Source organism: Euprymna scolopes, chromosome 4 (assembly GCF_053919585.1).
Source record: "Euprymna scolopes isolate OS-2025 chromosome 4, ASM5391958v1, whole genome shotgun sequence".
NCBI lineage: Eukaryota > Metazoa > Mollusca > Cephalopoda > Sepiida > Sepiolidae > Euprymna > Euprymna scolopes.
Window position 1 is genome coordinate 107172679 of NC_136485.1, and position 27500 is coordinate 107200178.

Here is a 27500-nt window from a genome sequence, read left to right on the forward strand (position 1 = left end):
ACTTAGATTCGCCCGGCACTTAATTACAATAAAATCAAATCAAAAAGTAATAAAAAATATATATAAAAAACAACCCTAAGTTTTATGAATAAATGTTTTCTTTTTTTGTTTTTTTTTTAAATAAGTAAAAACACTTTTTTTATTTTTCTGTGAGTAACACTAATTTGTTCGGGGGTAGGGTAGGATTTAAGGTTAGTTCCTCCACTCGGTAACGGTATGTTCCAAGCCCACCTCACATTCTCTTCAAATTTCTTTTTTGTGGTCATGTCCTGGACCTCATTTTAGATGCTATAAGTTTGTTCTGTTGACAGTACTCTACGACTTGCTCAGGCCTCTGTATTAACTTGTACAGCGTAGTTAGATTAATTGCCGTTTGCTGCTCAATGATTTATTTATCAAGTCATCTGCTACTTATGTGGCTTCTCGCTGAGTAATTGCATTTGTTGTCGCTTACTGATTGGCTGACCAATTTGATCAGCGCTTGCATATTCTGGTGGTTTGCATAAGTTTCTGGTCCAGTCCTACCAAACATTTATGAGAATCTGGTTTACAGAATGCACTAGTACAAAGATGTGATCTGTGGAGTTCTCTAACATAACGTCTATGGAAACAATCCTCCAAGCTATTTCTTAACTGAGGATGGTCATCACAGCCAAAAGAACAGCAGTGGCAAGAATGTAGTGCCAGTTATTGATATTATTTCATGTTGTATCCATGGGAGCTAATCATTGAATGGTGAAAAACAAAGACCGTTGGACATTCCTAGACGATACTTGGTGGACAAGTCAGCTGTGGAGTGAAGTTTATTCGTACTAAATACGGTTGGGTTGGGAAATAGATTATGAATTTTATCAATAGTATTTTATAACGTTGGCATTTCTAGGAGAGTAACTTTCAACAAATTGTTCAGCAAACCAGGGCCAAAACAACATCCAAAAAAGTAATAAAAACGAGTCCTTAAAAAGCTCAATGAAATTTGCATTTTATTTAAAAGATCAAATTGTGGCAATGGCTCAAATTAATTAAATGGATTTAACCAATCAATTCATAAATTAAGGGATTCAATTTGCAAATTTGAAGATTTGATTTTAAGTAAAAAATCTCTGGCATAAATTCGCTAACATATGTATACTTACATTGAAATTGTTATAAAAATCAAATTGTTTAAAAAAATGTCTGCAATTCAATTTCACAATGGCTGTTACTGTTTGATCATATATGAATATAAAAAAATTGTTTAAATTGTGTAATACTGTAAAACGTATAAACAGTGGCTGGTTTATGAAAACGGATTCAATGGAATAAGATATTTGAATAAAAATAAGTAACACATAAAAGATAAAGAAATTTTTTTACATTGCCTTTGATTCCACACATAAAGAAATCACATTTAAACACAGATGTAAAATACAGTTGGAAAAGCAAAATTAACTTTTATCAATTTCAATAAGACGGAAATAAAAATCGTCTAAATCCGAAACAAAAGAAATAGATATGATGGTGATTTCGTGTTGCTGAAATAAAGAAAAACTGATTATAGTTTTTATTTTTAGAGACAAATTTATTTCACACAAAAAAATAGAATTAGAGAAGTAAACATTAAAACATGAAACTGAACATGTTTTCTGTGAAAGGAAGAAAAAATGTCATGAATATATAAAAAGATGAAGCGATAAGAAATGACATGCATATCTGTTTGTCTGCAACATAAGTATTAGTTCTGTAGTAAGTGCCACCAACACTGGTTTAAAAATCAAAATACATTCTGTATAAAAAACATGGAGTAATGGATTATTCGGACTACTATTCTTGAACAATATTCTCCTCTTTGCCATTTGTCAATCTCCATTTTATTAATTCTACTCTTGGTTTTTCGAGATCGGTTCTGCAAGTTCGACAAGTTGTAACTGAATAAGCTCGGAAGTGACATCAGTCGAAATATTGTGACAAAGTAGTCGAATTAATCGAAATAGTTTATCCTCATCTGAAACAAAAATACTGAAACATTTGGTCATTCAAAATATTCTGAATATTTTTGTATCCTGAAAAAAAAAAAAAATTTGCATTAATAATTTTCACACAATTTTCATTAAACTTTAGGAACCCCCAGCATCTTTGCAAGCTCATGATTTTAGGGTTGGTTTTAACGTTTCTCAAATTGTTCGATTATAAAATTTTTCAGAGCCTAAATTTTGCAAAAAATCTCCAAAATTAGTTTTGAAATGAGGAATAATTGCTTGCATTATTTGGATTAACAAGACTAATGTTCTCCCCTTGAGTGTTATTTGCATAATGTTTCGATCGATGTAACTTTCAGTCTTTTTCAAGTGTTTGATATTAGAAAAAGGGTAACTGTATACTTCTGGGGTTTTGTATTTAGGTTCTAGTTAAACGTGAAATTAATAAAATCAATGAAAATAAGGTTAATAATTTTATACATTATAGAATTTTACACCGTATGGAAGCATCTATCTATCTCGATAAATAAAAGACAAAACAGCTATGCACGTTTTCTTATGTCCAGCAAAGGCTTTTTCCCCAGGGTTCTTCTTGTGGGGGGGGTTACTATGTTTTAGAACTTTTTATATACTCCCTAGATCATAATACGTACAATTTGCGAACGCATAGATTTATTTTCATCGACTTTTATAAAATTCACGCTAATCCTTCCTCTCGCGTGTTTGTTCATATAAAAGTGAAACTAAATCGAAAGCAGCTTCTCGGCATTTCATGGTGGGACGTTAAGAAAGCAATTGGCTTTGATCAGTGTCAGGGAAACCACTCTTATCAAACAATTGCTATTCATTTGGATACTCCCTTTTTGTGGGGAGCTTGGTTTCCCCAACATTGTGGGAAAACAAATAAATGAAATGGTGGAAAGCTTAACTAGCCTCCAGCCAACATTTGTTTCAGCAAATCAACGCTTTTCACTTCCTATGGCCTCGTAGCATAGTGGTAAGACGTCACGTTTTCTTTCACTTTCCTTTCCGCCTTCAGGTTCGTCATGGGTTCGAAACTTTTTTTTCTTTTACACCTACAAACACCCGGTACTCCCGCTAGTCTATAATATAAAAGGCAAAATGGGCGCGCGCATTTGTGTATGTCTGCGAAAGGCTTTTTCTTCAGACTTCTTGCGTCGGATAGATTCCGGGAGAAGTTTTCTTATACTTCTTAGATCGTAATATCTCCGATTTGCCAGCGGACATTATTTCTATCTTGAAAAAATCCCTCCGTTCCGAGTGTTTTTTCGTCTTTCTTGTATAAATAAAGCGAAACTAATCGAAGCAAAGGTATCCACCTGGGTTTCTGGGCCGGGATGTCAATTAGGTTTGATCAATGTGAGGGAAACCTGGCAGTATCAATTACTATTGATACTACCAGTGTTCCCCCTTTTTGGGGAGAGCTAATTTTTCCCTAACATCGTGGGAACCAGATAAATAAAACGGCAGGAAGTGGAAAGCTTAACTGGCCGCCAACCAGCTGATAAAGCAATGGTCATTTCTGAAATTCTTGAACTTAATTACCAACTCATTAATTTCGCTATCTGCAATGGCGTAATGGTTAGCGAGAAAGTTCAAATTCAATCCCTCCTCTCTCTCTCTCTAGCTTTTTTTTTCGTCATCTGGGCAAAAGTTAATTACCAACTCTTTTTTCACCTTCTTTCCCTCCTTCGCCTTTTTTTTTTTTAACACCTACAAACACCTAACGCCGGGCACCCCCACTAGTTTAATTATAAATTACTGTTAATATGCATGTAGTAGGATTTAAGGACAGTAATAATAGCAATAATTTCATCTATCAGGTTTTTCGTCTCATTTTTTTAATTAATTTAATTTAAAGATTCAGGGGAGATAACCCTTAGCTAATTCCGAGTTATTTGCCATTAATGGATGTTTTGATTTAGTGTGGGTTCACTTTGAAATAACTTAGATCTTATCCAACAGAGTTCCTACTTTTTATCTTATATCACTTACTAGATAATAAATGTATTAAAAAATATTTACCACACTTAAAAATAGCATCTATTCAATGGGAAGTAGGAATAGCTATCGTCGAGAACAACACATGGCTTAACCTTTATGGTTTACTAGTCGTCTCTTATTTTTTCGTAAATTAAGTTAAGAACTTAATGGATCCAATTAAACTTTTGACCCCCACCCTTTTTGTTATAAACAATATAGAAATATCTCCTGGCGTTTTGTTTGATAATTTTTTATTGATTTTTATTCCTAATTTTACTTTCAACTAGAATGTAAATTTAAAATCTCAGAAATATAGTTACCCCTTTCCCAATATTAAGCATGGCAACTTATACACCTGAAGAAGGTTAGACGTTACATTGACCGAAACTTTTTACAAATAACACTTTAGATAATAACATTCAAGAAAAAAACATCAGTCCGATTAATCTAAATAATAAAACCTCTAAAATGTTCATTCATCCACATCACGTTCACCAAACACAAATAAGCTTTTTGCAGCATTCTTAATAAATAAAAATATTGTGCTCAAAATACTTAATTTTAACCAGACTTTTCCAAATCTCTTATTAAAGTGACCTTCTCTGTCTGTGGACTGGTCTTTACCAAACTGTCAATTTTTGGTCTAGAAACTTGAAACTTAATATATGGGGTATTTGGAACTGCAGAACAAAACCAATTTGGTTTTTAACTGGAGAAATAGCTGCTAAGGGATCAAAATGTCCTACACCTATGTAAATATACATTTGTAGGTTGAATTGCATTTACCTGTTAAATTTTGGTATGCAGGTGTCGTGAGCTCAGATGGCCACGAATATTGCTAGAGCTAAATATTTTGGTTTCGATTCTAGCTGATAGCACCCAAGTCATTTTTTAGTTTAACTTTTAAAATCACTGCTACATATTGGATACAATGTAATCAATAGAGAATTGCCTCTATAATAATAAATATGGAATCTGCATGAATTAATATATATTTAAGCATATTAAGCGTTGAGCTGCCTTTCAAATTTCATTTAAAAATTCTCATTTATTTCTTTATTTGTAATTTTTCTAATAAAACATTGAATCCAGTATTTATATTTATCCTTATTATAATGGAGATTAGTTTCCAAGGAAATCTACGCCTTAAGTGAATATTCTAAAATGTCAAGAGTTAGTAGTTGTCGGAAAATTTTTTTAAAATAAAATGTGAATTTGAAGCAATTGTTACATCACTAATGTAGCACCTGAACTTTTACTAAAAGATTAAAGAAAATTGTGTGTGTGTGTGTGTGTGTGTGCATATATATTGATATATTATATATACATACATATGGTAAGAGCTGCTCTAGGTGTATTAGAATTTTTGTAGGAATTTTTGACACCCCTAACACGAAACTGCGAATAAAATATAAAAAACTCGTAATTTCTCTTTTAAAAGTGGGTTGTTTATTTTCTTTATGGATTATACTTCCAAAATAAACTATTAAAGTTGTATAAAAAGTAAGAGAAATATTAGTTTTTTATTTTTTAAAAACAGTAATGAAATTAATTGAATTTTACGAGTTCAGTATTTTTCAATTTTTAAACTTTAAAAATCTATCAAAATTTTTCTATTGATTCTATTTTTACGATATTTTCAGGGTCAATGTGAAATTTTATGCTCTTTCCAATAAACCGAACATAATATTTTAGACAAACGTTTTTTTTTAAATTCACGCCCCCCCCCCATTTTTAAATGTCTATTAAAAAGTAAATAATTAATTTACTCACCAAAGTTTTATATATCACAAATTGAAGATAAAAGATCAATAAATAATATATTCAAATTTAAAACAAAAAAAGGAGTGTTTTTTAGAAATTTACCTGTAAAGTCCGAAGTTTAAAACCTTTTTTTTTTTTTAAACCACGTTGATTTTTTTTTTTTTTTAAATGAAACCTTGGGCCTTGCTCCTTTAATTGAAAAAAAAAAATAGGGTTTGAATTACATTTTTCGAGTAGCCATAAGCTTGGAAAGACAGGGGGTCGAATCATTCAGTATTTTTCACAAAGTTTCTGACACACCCAGAGCTGCTCTTATCTCCTGGAAGCAACACCTTGAGAGCAACTTTGGGACATTTTCCTCGGATTTCATTTTTGATTAAAGTACTAGACTAAATAAATCGGGATGTGGTTTAGTGGGAAGACTGGAAAACTTACATCAAGCAAATGACTGACAGTGCACCTATTAAGACCCACCCATACAAGTACACGTTCGTAATTGTCTCATCAATATGTGTGAGTTGGAATGGGATTTACAATCACTAAACTTTAGCAATCTTCAGATTTTTAATATGCTTGGTTATCTAAAAGATGTTGGTTGGTTGTCTTGGTTAACAGCATATCAGTTTTGGATTATTTAATGTCGAATCCAGTCATTTTGGAGAAAATTTTTATGATTTTTAAGTTCTTTATATCTTCAAATATTTATTTGTGGTGTTTGGTTTGGTTTTGTAGAAGATTGCTGTTTTTAACTTCGCAGAACATGATTGATTTTGGCAAATCAATGTTTGGTTCATTTTTGTTCAGAAAGCCAGTTTCTTCAGAAAGCCTGATCTGGTAGCATCAGATGCCCTAGCAGGTATTACCACCCCAGGACAAAGTGTGATCAATGGTACTTAAGGAGCAACTCCCACCCTATCTAAGTGTACTTGCAACAATGAAGTGCACATTTGAACATAGCATTGAATTACGATAAAGACTGTTGGACGCTCATAGTGTAAACTTGGTGGACAAGTAAGACATATATTAAAACTTATTTGTACTTAATATTAATGGTAGGGATGATTCCAATATTCTTCCCGATTCTGATGCAGTTACCAAAGCTTTACTAGTAATTAAAAATCAATAAATATTTATTTTATTATTACCATCATTATTATTTTAAAAAAAATCAACTAAAAAAAAAAATAAAGGAATCGTTTTGGGCATCAGAAAATAGGCACAATTTTTACCTGGTTTAAATTTCGATTAATCGTCCCAATACTACTCAATATGCTTGGATTGCAGAAAGCATTATGAATTATATCAACTATTTTGGGGGTGGCATTTAAGGTAATTATACACTTATTGTACCGTGCTGAAATAATGTTATTATTTAGAAAGCCGTTCTTAACATCGGAAGGATGTTTTATAACTTTTCTGTTCTTTCACGTAACAATTTATTAAAAATTATTGTTAAACTTAAATTTAATTTTAAAATACTATTAAAAAGATGGTGTGGTACAATAAATGCATAAGCACTGCATTTAATGTTGGTCATCTTGTAGAATTTAAATAAAAATCATTTTTTTTATTTAAATTCTTGTTAAGCTATTAAAGTGTTTTTCTCTCGCTTTTATCATGTTTCTAAATTAATAAATTCTCTATATATAAAAAAAAATATGGCACCAGTTTTCTGTCAGTGTTGTCAGATGGTTACCATCTTTGGTTCTACTGTTTCTTTTCCAAAGAGATTCCCATAAGTCTCCCTCTGGCACCAACTTCTCATCAGACGTATTTCGGTCTATATTTCATGTCAGCTTTATAGTAAATGAAAACTGTCCCTTTGTGTGTGCATCCAATTTATGTTTTCACTCAAAACACTGTCAGCATAAAAAAGTTTTTAATCAATCACGGTAAACTCTTTCTTTTCTCTCCGCAATATTATTCCATCATAATGCGCTTTAATTTGCACACTGTATCTCAAAAGGAAATGAAACATCTGCCTGTATTTATCCGTCTTTTTCTTCTCTCGTCTACATATAACTAGCAAGGATATCTAGAATTACAAACTTTAAGTTAGCTTTAATATATACTAGATGTCTCTTTATGCCGTTGCCCAGGAGTCTACGAAAAATGTATTTTTGTAGTAATTAAAATTTAACTCCTAAAATGGTTTAAAAATGTATTTTGTTAATGGAAATTCGATGAATTAGAAAAAAAAAATTATATTTTGTATTTGTTTAGGTTAAGTTTAATATTAAGAAACTCAAGATTTTGAATAAGTCTTTGAAACAACGTTTAAGACTTCCAAAACTGGAATGGGATTCACTTGAAGACAGTGGATAACTTACATCAAGCAAATGACTCACAATGCACCTATTAACAATTTTGGGTTTTTATATATATATAAAAAAAGAAGCTTTTTAAGCTTGCCTTTTTACTTTTGGATAACAAAATATCCATCATCAGGGAAAATGTGTGTGTGTGGGTTTTTTTTTTTACCACTGCCTCGATAACATAAGCCAAGGACATTTCTAATTGCAAAAAAATGTTCTGTGGATATTTTATAATTCGAAATTAATAAAAAGTCAAGTTTTTTTGTTTTTTTTTAATCTAATGATTTTTGATAAACTATTTGCATCTTAAAGATGTTTTTTAGAGCTGTTTTTGCCGAATCTCATTAAGAAATTAATTTTAAAAATAGTGCTTTTCTAAATTCTTACTTTTCTGTCAACTTAAGAGATAAAAGTTTGTCCGTCTATTTTTGAATAAATAAGTATAAAAACATTTTGCTCATTGTTATTCTGGTAAAACATACCAAAGTCATCGATTGGTCGACTGTATCAGAATGTAAGTGTATTAGCTAATTAAAACGTGTCTAAAAACAAAAAAGTAGCATCTAGAGAGAGAGAGAGAGAGAGAGAGAGAGAGAGAGAGAGAGAGAGAGAGAGAATACTATGTCCCTGATAGTAGCCCCCTACAACAAAGTGGCAATGTACCTTGTTTGGGGTGAAAATGTAAAAAAAAAAAAAATTGTATGAAAATTTAGAATATTTAACTTATGAGGAGCATACCAAAAGTAATGCATCTTGTTTTTTATTCTGCCAGAATGGATTAGAGAGGATTGCAAATTACATTGTTATGATGACATGCATTCTGTTGCTGATATTGACCGTGTTAGATTGTAAGAAAGCAAATCCTGTCATGGACGTGCATCAGAAGAGTAATTTGGTCTATATTTCATGTCAGCTTTATAGTAAATGAAAACTGTTCCTTTCTGTGTGCATCCAATTTATGTTTTCACTGGAATGGTAATGACTACGAAGGAAACTAAATTCTGGATCAAAAAATATCACTCGTTTTAATGGTACCATTCCCGTTTTCGAAGCTCTTTAACATTTTGAGTTTAAAAAATAGGATTTACTTTTGGAATGACCCTAGTATAACTGCAAAACTGTAAACTAACAATGGCACAAATGTCTTAGTAAATTTGTTCATGAGTAGCAGGAGGAGGTTTCACTGGCAGGGGAAGGAATTGCACCTTCCACATCATTTAGCCAAAGTAAGGGTCGAAATGAAGTGTTACAAGTCACCAGATCACAGGCTGCTCAGCTACCAGTCAGGCATCATGGGTGACCATTAGGCGTCCCCGTTTTCAAAAGTGAGGGCATCTCTCTGCATAATTGCAGTTGGCGAATTCGTGATCCACCTGCATGGTGATTAAACTGTTCTAATTCGCCATAAATTAAAACTATCGCAATGTTTATCACCCTTTCTCACTGGAGTGCTTTATAACCCCTCCACCCGCTCTTGTTTTATATTGTATCCATCACTTGGGCTCCCCTTTATCTTTATTAAAGATAGAAGAATGGACAGAATGAAAAGATAGGAATATTCCATTATAAAAATCAAAGTTGAAGTCTGATCCTATCAGATCCTTCTGGCTGAATATGCCTGCTTCCTCACCTAAAATGCACCAATCATTAATGTTACTGCTTTTTTTCTTCTCCTTTGCAAAACTCAATCATGATCTGCAAAGCTAAAAACAAGTTTTCCTCTCTGAAACTACCAAACTGAACATCATGAATAAATATTTGAAGATATAAAGAACAGCTCACTGGGTCACATTTATTCCTAGTAATTTATAAATTCTTCAGGTAAAATTTAGGAAAAAAATGAAAATCTGAACTTAATATGGATTTAATAAAGCAACAAGTAATTCCGGTGTTACTATGAAATTTATATATCTATAAAAGTGAAAGTATCTGTCTGTCTGTGTACATTTCTCTACACAATAACTTTGTCAATTTTCAGTCTACAAACTCGAAAGTTGATATACAGGGTATTGAGATTTGGGAAAATCTTTGTAATCCGTTTCCGGCCAGAAATTTGGCTGTTAAGGGGTCAAAGTTCAACGATTTGACCTTTAAGAACTCTACCAAACTCCTCCGACAATTTTAGGTATAAACACTTGAAATTTTAGATATAAGTTCCTTGGACATGGATCTAACTTAATAAGTTGATTTGAGCCCAAAACAATAAATGTTAAGGGGCTATAATAGGGGTCAAAGTTTTTAAAAAATTGACCTCTGCGGTCACTACCAAATTACTCAGACAATTTCTGGTCAAAATATTTGAAATTTTACAAAAAGGGTATTCAGAGATAGGGCGAGCTTTTTAATCGGTTTGGGTCGAAAATTTGAGCTACCAATATATAAATGTATGTATGTATGTATGTTTGCATGTCTGCCTACAACTTTCGACAGAGGCGACGGATTTTCACAAGATCAGTATCGTTTTGACGCTCGACTCTTCAGACGACAAATATCGAAAAATTGACTAAAAACATTAATTTCAACACCCTCAACTGAGCACTTTTCTACAGGGAGGGGTCGTTTTTTTCACCGATATTTTCGAGTCACCCCCTCTTTTCGATTGTCTAGCCTTAATTTATACCTACGTCACAACAATTTATACGTCATAACAACAAAGACGTCAGGTTTTTTCCGTTCTTTTCCTCGTTCACGGTACGGGTTCGAACCTGCCTGCTTACTCCCACTTTTTTTTTTTTTTGCTCAACACACACCTCCAAACACCCGGGCAACGCCGGGCACCCATGCTAGTTAACAAATAAATTATCTGATTGTAAAAGCGTTGGTCTTAATAAAATGTTTGTTTGCTGGTTAACTGATTCATGCAACTAGTTTGTAATTGACAATATTTAAATAATTTTAGCTTTTTCTTCCTAAGATTTAATTAAATATTTTAAAGTGTTAAAATAGATGATTATTTTATTTTTATTGAATTTCAATTTTTTAAAACTTTTATTTAGTAAGTTTTACTTTTGCGCCTTAAGAATACAATTCTTCCTACAGAGTGGTGGAAAAAGCCCCCATTTTTTACATGTCAGTTTCTGAAACATTAGTGGTATTTACATGACGTATTTCAGTTCATTCATACACAATAGATTTTATTCGATTGCTAAATGGTATATAAATACCTTCCCCCAAAATAACGCATAGCGACCATTCAAACAAGTTAGTGCGTACCTCCTCAAAGAAAAATATTACAAATATTTATTATATCATGAATGAAGATTCAGCATTTTTCTAACAAACATTTCTGGTCCTTCCCGTTCAATTTACTTCCAGGGTTTGTGACTTTTTCAATTTTCCCGGGCAACGTTAACATGCGAGTCCTGCTAGTTTATTATATTTGTTCATTCTTACTTTGATAAAAAAAATTCAGTCTTGATACTTTATGAGCATATTGTATTTCAAATAAATCGTTTCATTCGCTGTACATGAGTATAATCCTAAGTAAAACTTATGTTTGGAAAATTTTTTGAACGCACCGATTTTCAGAACTAAAAACTTGGGTGAAAAAAAATCAAAGAATCTGAGATGCAGCTAAAAGATATCAGCAAAGCTGAGCAACGAGCCTTTAATTGGATGAGAAACTACAAATCAATTCTGTGAGTAAAGCATCAAAAGTTTCACTGTAATTTATGACTCTGCAGACAATAATTTATCTCACCGCCTCAAAAATGGCGATTTTCAGCGGACAAACATCTTCCAGAAGGCAAACGATGAAATAATTCTGTTATTCATATAGGACTTCTTGACAGCAGCCAAAATTGGCGTTAAATTTCAATTATTCATTTTTGGAGTAATCAGAAGTTGCTGAAAGCGTTTTTCTGCAAACTCTTTTGCTATAAAAGAAAACAAGATAATTTCGAGTCAAACAGCAACAAATGCCAACTTATGGCTGCCGTTTTACAGCTCACAAATATTATGCGTTCCACATTTATTTGTTTCTTTCTAGTTTAGAGCATTTGTTATTTTACTATCCACATATCTAACTACTGGACGGTCAATTATATGCCTATCCTACCTGGCCTGTCTGTATGCATGGCTATCTACCCAGTCCTTATGTCGATGTATGAATTTCTACATGGTTCGTCTGCCTGTGTGTTCAGTCTCTGTCGACCAGTATGGTCTGCCGGTATGTCCATTCAAATTTATTTACTAGAAAAAATATATGGTGTGGTTTTGGACAATAAAATCCAAACTTAAGTTTGGTTATATTTCATAAGATTTTTTTTTGAGCTTTTTACTTTGCAAATTCTTGAAATAAGAAATTTCTATGACAAATAACCAACTCTTTATCCATAACAAGCATGACAATTCAATATTTCTTGAGGCAGTGATAAAACATCTGTCTATACACTTTCAGTCTCGGCACCTTTTGGCCTTCTCTATTCCATAACTTACTTGGTTATACACAAACTTTAATAACTGTTTCAACATAAAAAAAGAACAAAACATAGTCAACTGACCTAGTTTCAATGTTACTTTTCAAACATTTACCAATAAGTATGAAAGCAAGTATTTTTTCTGAACCTTGTATACATCTGGAACAAATGGATCTTTGACCATAACTAGCTTGCGATTATACTGAATCGGAACGTGTAAGGTTTGCCAATGTAGTTTAGCTAGTTAGTGACTTATAGCTGGACGCACACACGAAATACCACTTCTTGTTTTAATAGATAAGTACTGCACTATAACAATATTACATATCTTTTTATAAAACCTTACTGGAAAGATAAACTATTATTAACAGATGAAGTATTCTACCGATGAGTAAATTATAATACTGAGATACTTCTGAACCCTTTAAAGGGGAGGTCAAAACCCCCAAATACTATAAAGGATTTATAAAAATAAAAATATAAAGCAATAACAAAAATACTGTTCTGGTGAAAACTGGAAACATAGCTTATGTGTGTGAAGTTGTGAACTTAAAGAAGCAAACTTTTTGTGGAATTAAATATTAAATTGGTCAATGTAAGCTCAGATTTTATAAGTTTTATTTAATAAAATTTAGTAGCCAGATTGTTAAACGAATTAGTCTAGAACAAAATAGAGATCAAAAGTTGGCTGGGATGTTAGCAATTAGATAGGTTCTATAGGTTCTTATTGATTGCTAGTTCATGAATGGATTTTCTAGTACTTGAATATTGTTTCATTCAAAAAAGAATTTGTATATCAACTGGATGGCAGTCGGGGTGGGGTTCTTATGTTGGTAGGAGTCGTCTTGATTTTACAATTTAGAAATTTTACAATTTAGAAAGCACCTCCTCCACTCTACCACCACTTCAGTGTCAACTCCAAGCGTGAGAGATCTGTATGCCTCGTTACATATTAAAATTTGGATCCTCTTTTGACACATAACAAGGTTGTTTCATGCTAAATTTAAAATGTTGATCAATATACTTTGATTCATAAGTGTTTATTATTAGTAAAAGTTATAAAATTTAAATACCCAAGTGAGATTTTCTTTTGTGTCTTCGGCCACTTACATATTCCAAAATTATTGGTTAGAATTGCATCACATTTGATATGAAGCACCCTTGGCCTGCATAGTATTATTTCTCTTCTTTATAATACTACCATCACTATAATAATAATTGAAACAAAAAATAATGGAATTTTAAAATTAAAAAACAATTTTTAATTTGTTGTGACTTTTGATATATAAAATATCGAGAAAGTCAAGTAAACTACATGTAAAATATATTTTATGTTATACAACATAATCATGTTGATACATTCGTTCTCGTTAGTTAAGCAATGATGAGCCTGGCCAGTACCAAATGGGTGACCATTTGGGAAAACTACGCACTGTATGTACAACGCTGGTGATGTAGAAATTTTCAGGTTGGTATCTGGAGGTGTTTTAATTCACTAGGAGAGATGCATCACAGTCTTCGTAACGTTTAGGAGAAGGAAAAATCTGCTATAAAATCTGAGGTCTACTGTCTGCTTTGTCTCGTGGCAGCCATTGCGCGACAGAATAGGAGTTGTATAAAAAAAGAGTGGTTGGTTCTGCATAAAGCCTTCACCACTATAAACAAATCATCTGTGTCGATTTCCAAGCAACTTAGTTGCTGTAGCAGAGTTCATACATCGAAGTCGTCGGGAGGGTCCATTATATATACACACATGTATTCCATCAAAGGTGAAACTGCATGGCCTTTTCCAATATATGCTAAGCTGTCTCAGTTTGAATCTATCCATTACATCTCTGCATTATTCTGGCTCTTATAAACCTAAATTTCTTTTATATTTAGAATATATTTTTGCTTTATATATTGAAAATGTCAGCATGTTTAAAAAGTAAATGATTTTCCATTTTAAAATGGCATCATTCTTGGCTTCAATTTCTATAAATATTCATGCGTAGATGATGCTTCATACAATGTTTTTTATTAATAATTTGATAATCTGAGAGTGGACATTCCATGTATAAATATTACTTCATTTAAGTCTTATAATTTTTAGAAAATTGAATATATTATCTGCATGAACTTTGAGCAGATCTTCCATATTGTCTATTTGAAAATCACAAAAATCTCTTTGCCAACAGTCCAAATATTTCTACCACTATATGTAAAAAAAAAACAACAAAAAACATACAAATAAATTGTTTTTGTAATTTAAAAATTGCATCATTTTTGTTTCAATTTCTATCGTAAATATTCATACATAGATGATGCTTCACACAATGTGAACATTTGCTATTAATAATAATTTGCTAGTCTGAGAATGGACATTCCAATGAATATGTCTTCATTCAAGTGAGTCTTGTGACTTTCAGAAAATTGAATATATATTGTCTACATGAACTTTCTTTAAACAGATCTATTGTTTATTTGCAAATCTGAAAAACACAAAAATCTCTTTGACCACATCACAAACATTCATATCACTATACGTTTAAAAAGTTTTTAAGCCATACGATCCATATAACTTACACTTTTAAAACATTTGATATATATAGTCTACATGAACCATATGACCCTATACTATACTATTATAAATAATCTGCAATTTTAGAAAATTGAATATATTGTTTAGATTGATGATCCATATAATCTACACTTTAAAAAATTATTATATATTGTCTACACTTTTAAGAAATTGAATATACAGGTGGCCCATAAGTCACTGTACATTTTAAAAATTAAATAACTTATATTTTATTAATATATTTTAATTTCTCTTTTCAAATTGTAAAATAGAATCCTTGGAAATTTTTGGTATGGATAAGTTTACAAGAGAACAACGAGTGAAGATAATTGAATTTTACTTTGAAAATGGACGGTCAGTTGTTGCAACGATAAGATCTTATGTGCGCCATTTTAATGTTTGACATCCACCTAGTAGGCCTGCAATAATGAACTTAATGACGCATTTTCACGAGCAGGACTCTGTAAATGATTGTTCTAGACGGGAACGAGGTAGCTCGGTACGTACACCTGAAAATACTGAAGATGTGACGTGTAGCATTGAAGAAAACCCAACCACATTCACTCGAAGACATTCTCAAGAACTTGCCATCTCACAGAGTTCTCTACAGCGCATTCAAAGAGACTTGCAGATGTATCCTTACAAGGTTCAATTAGCGCAATCTTTACAACTACCGGACTTTCAGAAACGATTACATTAGGCTTTCAGATTTGTGGAAACTGCAAGAAATGATAATGAGTTTCTTCACAAGTTGATCATGGGAGATGTATCTCATTTCCATTTGAATGGGTATGTCAATAAGCAGAATATCAGATTCTGGGGTACCTAAAATCCACACCAAGTTCATGCGAGTTCAATGCACCTATTTAAAGTCACAGTATGGTGAGGAGTAATCTTAGAAACGGTTACTGAGCCCTTCTTCTCTGAAGATGTGAATGAAAATGGTGTGACTGTAATTACCGAGAGATATAGAGATATGCTAGTGAATTTTGTTTGACCTCAGTAAGCAAACACGCTAGGGTATTAGTGGCAACAAGATGGAACAACTGCACATACAGCTAGCGCCATAATACAGTTGTTAACTGTGATGTTTTAGGATCGAAAAAGCTCTCGAAATTCTGATTTTGAATGGATTCCACGTTCACCTGATATCTTAAAGACAAAGTGTATGCAAATAAGCCTTAAAGCAAACATACGACAGGAAATTCTTTCCGTACAATCTCCAATGTTAAGAACTGTCATGGAGAGCTTAGCAAAAGCTCGACTTTGCAAAGTTGAGAATGGAGACTATGTATGAGACATAATCTTTTGTAATTAAGTCAGAACAAATTTTCACATAATAAAATGTGTAATAAAAAAGAATGAATTAAATACAGTCATGTAAGAAAAAGTTGTTCCATTTTCAAGCTGTAAAGTAACTTATGGGCCACCCTTTATTATTTACGTGAACAGATCCTCCATATTGTTTATTTAAAAAACACAAATATCTTTAGTCACCGTCCAAATATTTCTACCCCTACCACAGACATAATAATGTTTTTTTTTTAATTTTAAAATTGTATCATTTTTTTGTTTCGATTTCTGTCATAAATATTCATCCATAGATGATGCTTCACAACATGTGAACATTTTCTATTAATCATTTGCTAGTCGGAGAATAAGCATTACAGCGTATATTGCTTCATTTAAGTTAGTTTTGTAACTTTTAGAAAAGTTAATATATTGTCTTCTTTAAAAATTTGACAAACAAAAAAACCTCAACCACCATCCAAATATTCTTACCACCATACGTTAAAAAAAATCATACGACCCAATACTTCAAATAACCTACACATAAGAATAAATAAACTTTCATGCCATTAAATTATTTTACAGAATCGATATACAATTAAAAAAATCCAACAACCTAACAAGCCAATCATTTGAGTCTGACCGTCAATTGTGCTCGTTATGTCTTTTATTTTGATTCCACAACAGGCAATTCTTAGTTATGTCTGATTTGAACGATTCTATTTCCCCATTTTTTTTCTTGATTTAAAATTTTAGTCTATTATGATCATAATTTATTTTTTTTAATTATTTGGACGATTATCCTCACCTTCATTTATGTCAATCTATCTTTAGAACAGTCCATCGATCAATCCTGCCTAAATTTCAAATAATATTATCATCATCACTAAACGTGCAGATTGAATAAGCACACCAGAAAAACAATAATTGGTCAATACGTCAATCTACCAAGCTTAAGGTCGAAATCATATTCTCAGCCCTAAACGTCTAGATTACATGAATACACATGAAAAACGAATTGAATCGGGAATAATCACATGAGAATTATTGAATTTAGTAGCCAATGATCAGCTCTCTGATCAGTTGAGTTAGAACAAAATAAAGATCAGAAGCTAGGGAGTTCCTATATGAGCAGGCGGGGATTTTTATTGTGTTGAGATGAGCAATTTGGAGCCTTTATGCATGTGTCAGTTTGATTACTTAATGACTAATTTCTGATAAGATCTGATGATTTGAACAATTCTTTAAACATTTTTTTAACGATTAATAAAAAACATGTAACAATATCCACTTGTGTCCTAAAAGAGAAAACCAAAAGCTGTAAAATTGGACAACAATGAGCCGTAAAAAAATGTATCAAATATGTAGGTTACAAGCATTCTCAACAGGATCGGCCATTGGATGAAATAGAGCATAACTGAACCGAAGAATGTATGCATATAACCTTGACTCCGCAGATAGTCACCTCTGGCTATTGAAACAAAAACATAATGCCTACCATTCAGAACCTGTACACTCAAACTTGTGATATCCATACTGGAACGGCAGATATAATTGCCTGCATCCGACATATAGCTGTGCTTGATGAGCAGCTGACTTGTTATTGATCTTGTTGTCACCGACTGTCGTTTTGTGATCTTCACTCTGACTGCATCAGATTTGATCTCGTTTCCATCCTTGAACCAGTCGATATCTTCAGGGATGTAATCTCCACCCGAAACCTTGCAGACCAGAAAAACGGGGTCGCCGACATTCACAAAGGTTGTGCCCGTGAGAGAAATATCTGAAAAAGGGGAAAAGACGATTAATTGACATGAAACAAAAAATATATAAAAAACAAAACAACAGAAACAAAACTTTAATATACATCTTTGTCTTAATTATTTAAATGAAAAAAAACAAAACATATGCAAGCATACATAACGTATACTCACAGTAATGTATCTGTATATTACTTTTTATTCATACAGACAGACACAGACACACACACACACACACACACACACACACACATACACACACACACGTGTGTATGTGTGTGTGTGTGTGTACACAAATGCCATGACACTAACATAACAATGTTTCGATCTGGAATTATTAAAAACTATGATCCCCTCGAGCGAAAAGTTTGTCCTTTCAGATGTTTATATTAAAATATCCTGTTCAATTTATCTAAAAGAAAGGGCACTACAGATCGAAACATCGTTGTGTCAGTGTCACATCATTTGTACATATCTGTATAAATTAAAATATGAATATAAATATCTTTATTTAGTATTGCGTACTATTATATAAACCGGGTTGAAATTCGTATTTTAATTATTCGGGCTACTGTTTATATCTTAAGCGTTATTTTCACAACGTTTTGCCTAATGTAACCTCCGACCTTCTTCAGGTGTATCATGCCAAACTTGGGAATCTGCACGGAATTTCGAATGGAACTGTTTACTTAATCCATGATTTCATTCCGTCAGCCATGACTGAGTAGAATTCCTTAATATTGCTTAACAGTATTCTTAGTATCGCCTGCACGTATGATTGAATCTTTAAACTCCAGAAAACTCACTTACAACTGAATTTTACCAAGTATTTTATCCGTTATGCAACGCGTCCTTGCAGATTCCAGAGTTTGACAAGACACACCTGAAGAAGGCCTAAGTTTTCATTAACTGAAATGTTGTACAAATAACACTCAAGAGAACAGTAGTCCGAATAATCCAAATACAAATTATCAATTCTTATCTCAAAAATTCAGAAACTAGATGAAATTCTCTGGATTTTCATACTGAGGGTTTACTTTACCATAATTACCATGTATATAATACTTTTTATGTGCTGATTAGTCGTCTATACTGGCGGTTTCTATGGCAATAGGTGTTTTGATATCACACCTTCAAAAACTGAACTAATGGCACATATTACGACTTCTGTGTATGAGTTAAAAAAAGTATGTACAAAAGTTCATTTGTCCATCCGCTGGTATATTGATAATATCCAAACGCCGATTCTATCTAAGAATTGCTGGTGCAGATGACTCCTAAGCATATTGCATGATATATATATATATATATATATATATATATATATATATATATATATATATATATATATATTACATAGAAGTCACCACTTATCAAGGCCCAAAGGCCTCTTTAGGATAAGGGTTAATGAGTGTCAATGGGATATCATAATAATCGTTAGTAGCAGAAATTTGGTAAATTAATGGGACGACTCATCAAGAATTTGTTTATGTTGGACTTGTTATATGTAGTTAAACACTGTTATGTATTCATATACGTTTACAAAGCCCCCTCCCCCCACCGGACATTAAAAAAAATCACTGTTGAAGAAAAACGCGGATTTTCTACTATTAAATTCTTTTCGTTTTATAACATCATGACATGAAAGGCAATAAATAAATATTAATTTGAAGCAAATGTTTATTTTACAAAATCTTTACATTGTAATCTAGCTGACACACACATTCCATTTTAAAATTTAAACAACACTTATATCACGGAGAACAGAACCTAACTACATATATAGTACAGAGCGAAAAAGGTACAATTTTTTACACTCTTGTGAAATATTATGAATGTTTCTAAATTTTTGAAATGCAGGTTGATAATCCGTATTAAGAGTTAAAAATACCAAGTTTTTAACTACAAATATCTGACAAACTACTATATCCTTATCTTCGAGTCACTTTTGACTTTAGTAAAACAACAAAAAACTTGCTGTATGCAGTACTTTTGGGTTTAAGTAAAAAAGCAATTCGAGCATTTACCAAGTCTTCATTTTGTATTATCTTATCACTCGACTATTTCGATACACTTTCTTAGATACTAGTTTATAGTGCATTGTAGTTATAACACTATTAATATATACATTTTATGACTGACATTATCTTATAGGACTAATAACAATGTTTTAGTGTCTACATAAAGAAGAAAAATTACTACTTGTGTATTTTTATGGTTTGTCAATTAGTTGCTTTTATTGTATTGCAAAATGTTCCGAACAATAATGAAGGGTTCAGTTTCTTGTGTATTGCTCATATAACGGCAATAAAAGTGAAACCAAATCAAGGGAGATAACTCACCGAACTGATAAAATTCTGTCGCTTAATAGCTACATAAAACGGTATTATCCATGAATTAGGTGTTCCTTACGATTAATCAGTTTGAAATAATATTGTCATCATGACTGTCGTTATGTCCGAACATATCAAAATTGCAAGAGAAACTTATAAAAAATATAAGGAGAAATTCTTTTAGATTAGTTTTATTCAAATTCTTATTCTAGGATAAGTTAAGTGATGTAGAGCATAACCAATACTAAGTGGGTGACTATTTTGGAACACCAGGTGCTGTATGGAAGAAAAATCTCTTCAAATTAATCTTACTAAGCAATCATATACAGATAAGCACGTACGGTTTGGGCCTAACGATGGCTAACATACGATAGCTTTTATTTTTACTTGGGAGGGGGGGGATATCGCCTATCTAGGTTCAAAGGTCACCTGAGGAGAAGGGTTAATGTGTTAGATAGATGGTGAGACAACACCATGATGATCATAATGGTGGAACGAATCAACAAGAATTCATATTGATTTGAAAACGACTGTTATAGTCAGCTAGAAAGCATGTCCCACACTATTTTGTTCCATAAACGAACAATTCTCAGAATACACTTTGCCCATAGAATTTCGTTGTTGAATGCAGACTTGATCATAAACTCTAAAGCAGCATCAACATACCTACAGGTACCATACTTAATTCGCTTCACCTTATAATAAAGGTTCATACAAAATTTCAGTCAAATCGGCTTAGTAGTTCCTGAGAAAACTTTTAGATTAAATGTGGTATTATTGACTAATCCCTATAAATTCATAACTATGCAACGAACGAATACCATGATAGCTCGCTGCATGCTATCATAAAAAAGTCTACATAAAACTTCTTTTAAAACTGAACGGAGTTATCTAATATAGCACAGCTGCGGGGATTTTTTTTTAATTTAGTTTTCTGCTGCATATCCGCCTGATCATGACAGTTGTTTGCAACTGAAGTCACTGCAAATAGATCCATGTTTTATAATTATACAAGAACGCATGCTGGAAAGATATTGTCCACAGTCCGTAAAGAAATGTTTACGTGTAAGTAGCTTCTCGGAACCTCTTCCAAGCAAAACAACAGTGAACAGCAATAGCATATTCTCAAGCATTCAACATGTTGTCCAGGTGTTCGTCATTCAAGTCCATTATCCTTTACCATTTTTTATCTTTTACTTTCCTTTATCAACTGAACTGTTACCTCAATTGTTCTACATCTAATCCAAACACGCTCATTCATTCTTTTAATGACAAAATCAACATAGTCTTTTGTTCTTCCCGGATATTATTTAATACTGCTATTTCCTTTGCATATAATGTGGTATGAATTAGATACACCTTCGGAAAAAAACAGCATCACATTTTAAATTTAGTTTTTATTTCTTGATAGTTTCATTACGCCATTGGAATTTATTTGAAGCTACACAAAACTCCAGTCACAATGTTTAACTCTTGTGTAGGCTTCGTCATAACGACAATAAAATGCCTACTGTTGTAGAGAATACACTTCGCTTTTATGTTAGACTTAGATCTGATGATCCCAGAAGAAAATTAAATATGGACAGTATAGGACTGGTCTGCAGCTAGTTGCCATGATTTTTTGCTTCCTTTTACCTGATTATTTAAAGATAACTGTTACAATGTTTTGAAACTATTGCTCATGCGATTACTGAAGTTATGCAATATCAAATCTGGTAAGGTTACATGCTCAAACTGGCCATGGCAAGCCATTTAAATTCTGTTGAGGAATGTAAAGCCACTTTATCTCACCTTTGCAAAAGTCATTAACCCACTCACCAACACACACACACAGATGCATGTACATGCATGCATGTGCAAATATATGCATGCACACATACACACAAAACATAGACTTCACCAACGTTCACACAAGTGCATGTGTACACACACACACACACACAAAATAGTAGACCAATGAGTCCAAGGAAAGAAAAACTGTAATAATATATCCTTTCTACCCAGGTTAGTCTTAGTTTTTAGTTTATTTTATGTAATAGTAAGGGCATTAGGTATCAAGGCCAATAGTCAATCAAAGATAAGGGTTAATGAGATTGACATGATTACCAGCCAAAATATGAGGAACCCTATGGGAGTAATAAGACTAATCGATGGTATGAAATGATTATGGTCAGTTTTTGATTGATATTTGTTCACATTATTTTATGTCCATAGCATTCACTCTCAGTTGGTTGAACTGTCTTCCTCCCTAGAAATATCTTTCTACGGGATATCAAATTCGCATGCGATCCTCAGTCACATGTATCATTGTTCACATAAGAAACAGTCCTGCAGTAATGTGTTCCCTTGTTAGAAAGCCTTTGCAAAGGTCTTGAACAAATTTTTGCATCTTGTATCCCCTACATATAGCTGATTAGAAAACAGATTCAGTCATAAAAATTTCAGAAGTATATGTATGAAAGTTAATGAACGATCCTAGAGAGAACTTGTTCTGTTCCGATAGTCTGTCGGTAATTATCATGCCACTCATATCTCTTTATTTTTATTGAGGAATTCCTTATGTTAAAATACAGATTAAGCAAACAATCTATGTATGAGTCATTTTTAATATAAATTTACATTAAATGTTTTGTGACTGTATCTATTTACTCGCCTCCCTTGGCAACCTTTATTGTTAGAACTTGAATGAACCAGGAGAGCCAGGGATCTAATATAAAGAATAGAATCAAGTCGTTCAAGAATTTACTTATGCTACTGAACTTGAATTGTCTGCTGTATTCTCTTAGAAATGGAGTGAAATTTAATTATATATACAAATCAAATTCAAACTTGAATAATTTATTATTCAATGAAGGAAAGCATATTAGAAAATATCAATGAGAATTTTATGGTTAAGTTTTAGGTATATTAATCTAATTAATGAAGTTATACTGTATCTTTAATTTCAGATGTAAACAACATTTAAGCTAATAAATCACTTTGCTTTTGATCAGCCACTTTTCATTTATTATTGTTGGACTATGTTATTGGCAATATAACATACTTTGCTACAATTTTAACAAACTTAGTCCAGACTATTAATACTGTACTACAATTTTAGTAGCTAAAATTACTCATATAATCAGCAAAGGGAATGATTTTTATTTAATACGAGTTGTTCTTTTTGATTTTTATTTAATACGAGTTGTTCTTTTTAGTTCTTCTGTATAATAGTTTTAAAAAATGTGCGAAAAAATGAACAACTAAAAATGACTTTATTGAGTCATGGATAACACCGAGCAGGCACAGCAAATGTATGTTTTTACTTATTAGATCGCTGAAGTTAAACTATTCCAGGAACTGTATGTAAGACCTTGACACATCCAGAAGCTCTTGCATTCTATCTAGCCTCTAGCTGTCTCAATATGTTCTGCCGCTGGGTCAGGCTGGTTGGGAAACGAGAGCAAGGCCAGTTCTGTGCAAACTTTAAACAAACTCCCAGCGCATGTTTTCCATTATTCCTAGGATGATCGGTTGATCTTCATCGTTTCAACATACGAACATTATTACATACACTAGTTGAAATCTACATCCGCTTCCTTTTCTATACGCTAATAGAAATGCTCAAACAGAAAATATTTTTTCCATTAAATCGAAATAAAAATAATTTCTTTATCAAACGATTTTATCAATAATTAAATTTAAATTAAAACATTTAAAACAAATGTAATATTAAAGTATTATCTTAAGGGTAATTCTCAATTGAAAAAGTAGACATGTTTAGTAAATGGTGGTACCAAGAGATAGACTTTGCAAAAAACTGGGGATAGATAAGTGGTTGGTGAAGGTTGTTAAAGCAATGTACATAAATGCTCAGTTGTTAGAATAGCACATATAATGATAGCTTTACTGTTAAAAGCGAAGTACATCAGGTTTCTTTACTGAGTCCGTTGGTTTTCATTTGTCTTAGAAGAATTTCCCAGTGGATTTAGCGTATATTGGCCGGAAGAGATACTGCATGCTGATTTAGCACTTGCTTCGAAAGTAAAGGTCCGAGAGTGAATGTTACCAAAACTGAAATAATTCAGTGGTTGTAGTGTTGGAAAGTTACCCAAAAGAGTAAATTTTCCTCTAGTTTGTGGAAAGAGTTGGGTGGAATTAAAATTTTTGTAGTAAGCTGAGGAATTCTTACATGTAGAGAAATTATATGAAGATATGATGGATGTGTAATGTGCATCTTAAAAACACTTTGATCTAATGACCTCGAAAATTAAATCTGAACATTATAGGGAATGTGCAGAACAAAGGGGTCTGATATCATGGCTATGTTGAAACAATAAGTTCTTTGGTTAATAGATGTAGAACAGTTAAGGTAAGAAGTTAAGTTCAGAGTAAGGCCAAGCAAAATCGTGTTGGTACACCAGTTCTTGTTAGATTATCAAAGTAAGCAACATCAAGTCTGGTCAGTACGAGATGGGTGACCAATTTGGGAATACAAGACGCTGCATATAGGATGTTGACACTTCCCTGTAAGAATTGCAAAAACCAAACGTCATCAGGATGAAAGCCAGTTAAATCTTCCTAGGGTTAGTGTCGCAGCAAAGCCAAGGAAAACATGAGGGGAAATATGAGTGATCTTGAAAAATAGGGATGAATAAATATCTGGCCATAATTTAATTTGAAAGTCAATTCCTAAAAGCCGTCGAATGAATCCAATATGTCAAACCGAATATAATGACGGTAAGATAATTTAAGACAAATATGAAAATATTCACATAACTCTTAATAATTTTTGCATACATATATAAAAACCATGCTGGTATATTATGGTATTACAAGTCTCAAAGTTTGAGAAGACAGTCAGCCGTTTGTCTCCAAGACTTGTCCTTTTATAATTGTTTCAGCACTGACCGTCAGGTTCACTTAACTTTCTAATTGCTTTCTTTAACGTTTTATGTTTTCTCTGGAGATACCTTTGACGGAAAAGGGGTAGTGGGTAGCCCAAATTTGCTGAATGGACTATTTTCTTGTTGACATTGATCTGCGTTGAATGGAGAAAGAAAAGGGCGTATTTTTGAGTTCTAAGAAAATAGAAAGCTGAGAAATAAAAACGAACGGGAAGAAAGACAAAAAAGATTTAAAAAAAAGATTACTTTTATGGGCAATGTTTAAAGCGAACTCAAGAGATAAATTTGAACACCTTTTCTATTGCTGGCGGAATGTCATCAGTTATCATATCAAGGCTAATCTGATTTTGAGGGGTTCCAAGTTTGGCCCACAAGCAAGACTACAAAGGAAGAGGCAATGTGTTTTGTTGGTGCAACAAAAAAAAAAGACCCAGGAAAGAGGAATAAATAAAACGCAATAAACAGAAGAGATTGAAAAGGAAGTGACTGGAAGCTATGAAGAATTGTAGGGAAATAAGGAAAGTATATGATAAAAGAGGCAAAAATAAAAATGACAAATAGAAAGGAGGAGGAGAGGAAGAGGAACAAGAATGGATATTCTAAGGACGGAGATATTCAGTTGGAATGTTTAACAATGAAAATGCCATTTGCTAACTTAAACATGACAGTCCAACTGACTTTATACAGACGCATATATAATTCTAAAATAAAGCTCATTAAACAATGAAAATCTATTTTATACAATGAGCTACTGCTTATTAAGGCTCAAAGGCCACTCGAGAATAAGAATTGATATTTTATTTTTCTGTAAATACTATTACGTCATTAATTTTTGTTAAGTCTATTCTCTATTTCCTGCTTTTGTTTCAGCTCGTTTGGTACTGTATGTATACTGTTCTGTTTTGATACCTCGTTTTGATACAGCTTCCTGTTTTTAACTTCTTACATCAAATGGCTCCACACCTTGTCTGGAGCGATTTCCATAAAAGATTCATTTGGATTTAAAATAATATTGAAGGATTGGAATGTGATGTTCATCAACGTTTGTTTCCATAAGGCCCTTTTCTATATACTTCAAGAATATGCATGTGTGCTAGACTACACATTCGGGCTAGGATTTCAAATAAATCCACTAAAATTACAAAAGTTGCGCGGAGGATGTAATAGTGTTTATAGTATGTTTATTTATACAAACATTTTTTCTACATATGTGCATGTGTTTCTGTAGGTTTAGAGAGACTACATCACCAGACCAAATATCCTTAGCAAGACCAAATTCAAGACTCAATTGAATTTGGATCTTGAATTTAACCTTGAAGGGCATTAGGCCTGATGATAGTCTCTCTGAAAAAGGAAACTTCTGAAACATGTATGCACGTATGTAGGCAATAATATTTGTATAAATAAACGTGCTACATATATATATATATATATATATATATATATATATATATATATATATATATATATATATATATATATTACACGTTCTTCCTGTAACATGATATGAACTTGAATGTGTCATTTATTATTGTTGTACCATGGCACAACAATAATAAATGGTAGAAAAGTAGAAACTGTCCACAACTACATCATGCACTTTATGATTGATTAAAAACTATCTGACCACCTTGATATCACAGATTGGAAAAAACTCGCAGCCCCCGTTTTTACATGTGCTCTGAAGCCAACAGAGTATTGGCCATTTTTTAAATGACCTGTTCTCCGTTAACTGAGGTCAGGTAAGGCTAAAACACCATGTCTCGTCCCAGGAGGTTCACCTTCCCATAACACTGACTCCCGGCTTTCAGGGGGTGGGAAGAGTAAGTTGATTGCTTACTGCTTGACGCACTTCTACCGGGAATGCCGATGGAACTGCACAGACAATTTTTAAATTGCCAGACTGCTCCTCTAGGAGCGTTGACTCCATTAACCCAACATTGTATCACATCTTCCGGTGGGAAAGAATTAAATACCAATTCACTGATATCTTGCCAATATCAAATGTAATGTTTTGTGATTATTTGACCACATTAAGCATTCCAGTGTATGCGTACAAGGCACAATACAAGGATGTCAATCAAAAGTTAGACAAGAAACATTCATGAACAAAGTGGAACTTTGTACCGTTGGTCTACTTTCCAGTTGACTACAACATTGTCGTTTTAAAGTCCAATGTAAATAAGTTCTTGTTGAGCCGTCCCTTAAATCT

At 32.6% G+C, this 27500-nt stretch overlaps 1 protein-coding gene across 1 annotated transcript in view; it reads right to left on the minus strand.

Annotated features, from left to right (window-relative positions):
• The window catches only part of LOC145271805 (cell adhesion molecule Dscam2-like), a 1042283-nt gene that overhangs the window by 151934 nt on the left and 862849 nt on the right, over nucleotides 1-27500 (minus strand). Inside the window, exon 6 of the mRNA XM_080127011.1 lies at nucleotides 17808-18092. Within this exon, the coding sequence (XP_079983137.1) occupies nucleotides 17808-18092 (285 nt within the window). The remainder of the gene's footprint in view (nucleotides 1-17807; nucleotides 18093-27500) is intronic.